The following is a 6,000-nucleotide window of genomic DNA, read 5'->3' as shown; positions in this document are numbered from 1 at the left end:
TTTTTGTCTGGGACTAGACTTAATCCATGCCTGGACAATCCGGCCATAGTTTAAATGTAAGTTTGAGTGGCAGTAATTTTCCCAAGCTTCAGAATGAACAAAGGTCCAGGTATGAAAAAAAAAACATTTTTCTCAAAATTTTAACATTTAAAAAAAATTTTATCATACAATTTTTTAAACATTTTTAATTCTTTTTTTACATTTAAAATTACACAAGTGTATTTCTGTTAATGTTAATACTCAATATATAAAAAAATGAAATGTCTTAACGACAATAAAAAAGGAATTCCTAGGTCCAAGACTGCTGTGTTTCAATGCATGTTTAAAATGATGAATGTAACAGTCTGGCACTTCCTTTATCATGTTTAAATTAAATACATAAAACATATGCATGTTTAATTTCAGACAGTGTCTTGAGTTTTCTTTTGGCCTACAGTACACACACTATATATGAGCTCACAACTTGGTGATGGACAACTTACCTCTTCTGAATAATATACCCACCAGACCCCTGGTTTAAATCAGCCAATCAGCTTTGGCTTGTGTGACACATCAGATAAAAACGGCCGGCCAATCAGTGGCACCGGCGACAGGACACGATGACCTCAGGCCTGGAGTTAAAGAAAAGGGGGCTCTAGACATGCATTTCTGGTTTAAAATGTTTTGTGTTGAATTGGTCTGAAGAGAGGCTGGTCCCAGGGACACGATGGGACAGTTATTCACTTGTGTGGGAAGCTCATTTTTAGGGGAGGGGATAAAGCTCCCATCCTCTGGATCTAAAATTTATTTTGTGAGGACTTTGCGTGAATAAAAGAAAGATGGTTGGTCCCGTGTAATAAGATATCCCAGTCTATGGAATATCAGGTATGTGTTTACTTTAATCTTCTCTAGTATGTTTTTTAGGCACCCTTGACCTTTAAATTATAGATAAGCGACAGGAAGCAGGTCCCCTCATGTGTAGCGACATGGCTGTTGTGTGCATTTATTTTATATAAACTTATGGGATGTATTAAAGTCACTGGCTGAAATAAGCAACCGTTTAGACACATCATTGGCTGGAATTGTTGAGCACACACACGCACACAAACATACACACACACACTCACACGCACACGCACACAAACATACACACACATCCACATCTACACACACACACCTGAATAAAACTATCCCGTTTGTGTTGTCTCACCCAGCTTCTCAAACAGAACAGAAGTGTCACATCACTGCAGAAAAGTGTCACTACCTTTACAGGATCCATCATTATGGCATATTTTAATAACGTTCCTCTTGCAGAGTGTGAGGCAAGCTTAATAAACTGTACTGAACACCAGGGGCCATTCATACAGACACAGACACAAGGGGCGTCTTGCAGGCATTTTAAGGTCCGTACCCTACGCAGAAGTACACATGAATGAATGAATGAGGGTCCGTACCGTACGCAGAAGTACACATGAATGAATGAGGCGGGGAGAAATGCACGGCAAGTCACCTGACTGGGTCACATGACCAGCTGCGGGAGTGTGAGATTTAAGCAGTAATACTGGCTGGGAAACTGTGACCTGCCCACACAGTGTTACAGGCAACAGGAAGTGGTTAAATCTATCTCACGAGCAAGAGCTCACGCAACCAGAGCTTTCTGTTCTGCTCTAGGCGTTGGCCTGCAGTGCCGTCCCACAGAGTTTGGGGGTGCCCTGCGTGTCGGGGTGTGGAGGACGGGGTGCCCGAGCCCCGCACGGGGAGATGTTTCACCATCCATGGGCTGCCTTCAACCCCCCCAAATGATCTACTGCACAAATCCCCCCAAAGAGCTCTCAAAGTCCAGGCCAAATATACTCTTACTTGGGAGTGGTTAGTTTAAAGTTTAATACATATCCTTTCTGAATCTTTGCTGATTAAAATAATTTAAGGAGTAGCAGCATACATTAATGATAAAACCTGCTTTTGAAAGGTCTGAAAGAGAGAATATTTATTTTGCAAGAGTTAAGTTGAAATGCAACTGTAAAGCATACATTTTTTTTAGAACACCCAACCCCCATAAAAATAAAACTCTGAAAACATTTTCAAAGCTGTCATATTACAACGTTCAACACTCAGGCAAACACACTTGTGGAATCACACGTTTACAGAACAGGATCTCATGCGTAACACAGACTCCTCACTTCCTCTCTGTAACAGACCTCATTCTGCGTAACACACTTTGTGCTTAAGTACATTATGCTGCATATGCGCAATTGTGTGTGTGTGTGTGTGGGAGAGAGAGAGAGAGAGAGAGTATGTGATTGTGTGTGTGAGTGTGTGTGTGAGTAGTGTGTGTATGTGTGAGTGTGTGTGTGCGTGTGTGTGTGTGCGTGAGAGAGAGAGTATGTGATTGTGTGTGTGAGTGTGTGTGTGAGTGTGTGTGTGCGTGTGCGTGTGCGTGTGTGTGTGTGCGTGAGAGAGAGAGTATGTGATTGTGTGAGAGTCTGTATGTGTGTATGTGTATCTGCATGTATGTATGTGTGTGTGTGTGTGTAAAAAGTGTGTGCGCACGCATGGGTGCATACGTGTGCGTGAATGTACATGTATGTTCATGTGTACATGTTTGTACAGTATGTTTGTGTGTGCGCTCAAGCAAAAGTTCCACCAACACTAGATGCAATAACAATTCCCAACACCACACAGCATAGAATAATCATAATTTTCTTCTGTATAACAGAAATATAAAAGATCCAATTAAATAAACAGAAAAATAAAAATTAACAAAAATATCCAGGCAGCATGAGAAGCAGAGAGAAAAGGCACATTTTAACACATTATTAACAAATATTAATGGACTTTTATACTCATACTGAAATTCATATTCTGAGTGTGAGAAAAAAAACCAGCCTAAGACCCATTGTTTTATCAGCTGGTATTTGATGGACTGATTATTTGAAAGGATGCGAATGTGTATTAGGTGTGGTTCTTTACACATTTTGGTGTGTGTACTTAAGCATGCACAATGGGACAGTCATGTGCAATTTGTTAACTTGCAATCTCAGCAAACAGCAGCAAGGCCAACAACTGCTCCACAGTAGAGGACACAAAAGCATGCACACACACACACACACACACACACACACACACACACGCACACGCAGAGGAAAATCACATGCTTCTCTGCACAAACGCGGACTGAAAACGAGCACAATTCTTCCAAAATCCTCACAGAATTCCTCCTGCAAAAATGTACACTTGGGCAGAATTCCTCCTGCAATCCTTTGCACTTAGTCAGGACATCTTCCTGCAGTAGTGCACACTGGGTAAGGATTTCTTCTGCATGCCATTAACACTGACCTCCTATATCCATAATCACTGTAGACCACAGATTACAATGTGGGATAGATATCTCAACATGCGGCATTTCAATGTGCAATCACCATCTGGAGGCCTTGAGAACAGCAGCCATGTCTATAAGCATGGTACAGACATCTCGAGTCTCTTCCCAAAGACACACGTGCAGTACATTGAGACTGAGAGAGTCTCTTCAGCCCTTCTGTGTGGTGACCTCATCACCAAAGCTCCTCCCACATTCCGTCCAGTTCCAAAGCTCCTCCCACATTCCGTGGGGTTTTGGGTTAAACCTCTTTAGCAGCAGCGTTGCGTTGACTGAGCGAGAGCAGGATGGGTGGACACATGTCATGATGTCATTGCCTCCGAAGACCAATCAAGGGCAGGGGGGAGGGGCAAAGGGACCCAGGCAGGATCCACCCGTCGGATCGATTTGCCTTTTCCACATTTCTGTGGTCTTGCAGGCTGGCCCGTGGCCGGCTAGCTGAGTCCGGCAGCGAGGGCAATGATGAGAATGGCTAACGCCACAGCCAGGCAGATCCCAACGCAGATCATCTTCTGCGGGGTGGAAATCCAGCAGACAGAGACAGTGACCGGCAGCCCCACTGCAGAGCTGAATCTGAGAAAGCACTGCCGCTGAGACATGGCCACACAGTTCTATCTATTCTATCTAACATTAGTTAAAACTAGAATTGAAATTAATTTCCCAAGATGACCAAATTAAACCGAACTCACCCTAAAACTCTAAGGGGTCAGGTATGTCTGGAGCAGGTACTGGGCTTTGGCCTGTTAGAGCGCTCCATTTGGCTCAGAGAAATCTTACCCAGACAGACGACTCAACACAGTGCATTTAGGAGAAGCCATTGTGCTTTTCAGGTGGTGGAATTCATTCTGATCACCTTTTCACAGATCCATCCTTAATCTATCTTTGTATTATGTAATTCTGTCTAGCAAACGGTGCACTGCTGAAAAGATGCTGTGAATCTGGAAACTATTCCATTATCTGAAGAACGTGTCATTCCTGGCAAGAACTGTTCCTGTATATTAACATTCTATTTTTGACAATCAGCGATTTCTCATTAATTGCTGTAGGTGGGTAAAACCCGTCATTGCCTGAGCTCATTGTTCTGCGCAGTAATTCATATGCCAACCAGAAGGTGGCAGCATTGCCTAGTCTACGCTGGCTGGGTGATGTCTGGGTGATGGTGGGTGAGTGGGTGAGTGAGGGGGTGGGGGCATGGCATGGGGGTTGCTCTCTTCAATAATTCATGTGGCCCAGAAGACAGATGAGGTCATCTGCGAATCTTGTGCCTTTTCCAGCATGAGGGAGATGGGTAATGGAACCTTCCGGGTCTCTGAGAACAGGGCCTGGTTACAGATGGACGGGCAGCCAATGCGACCCGGAGGCCACACACAAGTCTGAGGGGGTAAAAATAATCCTGTAATGCAAGATAGCTTTTAAAAAATAAAAATAAAAATAATTTTTAAAGGTTAAAAGTTATTTAATAAAGCGGCATAAGAAAGTGGCCAGTTGACTTCCGGTTGCAGCAGAATCCTCTCTTCATCTGACGTCCAGAATCACATCTGCTGCCCAATGCTCCAGAATCCTGACAGTGGCTGATGTTCCGGAATCCTGGCAGCGCCCGACGTTCCAGAATCCTAGCAGCGCCCGGCGTTCCAGAATCCTGGCAGCGCCCGACGTTCCAGAATCCTGGCAGTGCCTGATGTTCCGGAATTCTAGCAGCGCCCGACGTTCCAGAATCCTGACAGCGCCCGACATTCCGGAATTCTAGCAGCGCCCGACGTTCCAGAATCCTGGCAGCGCCCGATGTTCCAGAATCCTGGCAGCGAGGCAGAACTGTGGCATTTTCTCAATGTTCTGTAACGGTGCCAGAGGTCACTAAGGAGGGACAGCTAAACTTGCGCTCTGGCCTGAGAGAAACTCAGCGTCCTCAGACCGTCTTGGAGGGAGGGGAGGGGGGGTTTGGCGGGTAAAGCAGGAAAGAGCATGCCATTCCGCATCAGGCCACGAGCACAGGGACACGCAGAGGCACACGGACCATGCAGAACGGCCACGCCCACCTGACCCCACTCACCCTCCGCGCTTTGCTCTGGTACTTTACCGCCTTCTTAGTGTCGGACACCGCCCGCTCCACGTAATCCACGGAGTGCTCCACATTGTACTCAATACGATCGATCATCTCCCCCTGCCACCCATCCACAGAGAGAGGGAGGGAGGGAGAGAGGGAGAGAGGGAGGGAGAGAGAGAGAGAGGGAGGGAGGGAGAGAGAGGGAACAGTGAGAGGGAGGGAGGGAGAGAGAGAACGGAGAGAGAGGGAGGGAGAGAGGGAGGGAAGGAAGGAGGGAGGGAGAGAGGGAGAGACAGGGGACATTTGAGTGTGCTCACAGACTGTCTGCTCGGTGACTTACCCGGCGGCTAACCCTCCGTACGCTAATGGCAGCCTTAGTCTCCTCTTTGGCCTTCTCCACATACTCCTCAGCGCTGCGCACGTTCTTCTCGATGTTGTTCACCAGGTCCCCCTGCAGGTGCGGAGGGGAAACGAAGGGGCAGGTTGGACAGGTGGGCTCATCTGGAGGACGCTCTGGCAGTGCAGCCACTAGTAAAATGGTCAGAATAAATCTGTGGTCCTGGCAAAAATCTACAGATTTGATACAGACTCAGAACTACAA

The 6,000-nt window shown here is 46.1% G+C and overlaps 1 protein-coding gene across 8 annotated transcripts in view; it reads right to left on the bottom strand.

Moving 5' to 3' along the window:
* Positions 1-2,483: 2,483 nt before the first annotated feature.
* Positions 2,484-6,000, bottom strand: part of stx1a (syntaxin 1A (brain)) — a 37,373-nt gene continuing 33,856 nt past the window's right edge. For 2 of the 8 annotated variants that reach the window (XR_004761762.1, XM_035385345.1), the window contains 2 exons: positions 5,740-5,850; positions 2,550-3,867 (listed from right to left, as the gene is read on the bottom strand). Coding sequence is in view for 7 of the 8 variants with exons in the window: in XM_035385345.1 (XP_035241236.1) it covers positions 3,790-3,867; positions 5,740-5,850 (189 nt within the window). In the remaining variant the exon portion in view is untranslated. Of the gene's footprint in view, positions 5,151-5,405; positions 5,517-5,700; positions 5,851-5,884; positions 5,928-6,000 lie in introns of those variants that run through there. The other 6 variants (XM_035385349.1, XM_035385343.1, XM_035385342.1 and 3 more) reach the window with 6 other exon arrangements.

The sequence above is a fragment of the Anguilla anguilla genome, chromosome 12 (assembly GCF_013347855.1).
Source record: "Anguilla anguilla isolate fAngAng1 chromosome 12, fAngAng1.pri, whole genome shotgun sequence".
Lineage (NCBI taxonomy): Eukaryota > Metazoa > Chordata > Actinopteri > Anguilliformes > Anguillidae > Anguilla > Anguilla anguilla.
This window is presented reverse-complemented; position numbering and strand designations above follow the sequence as displayed.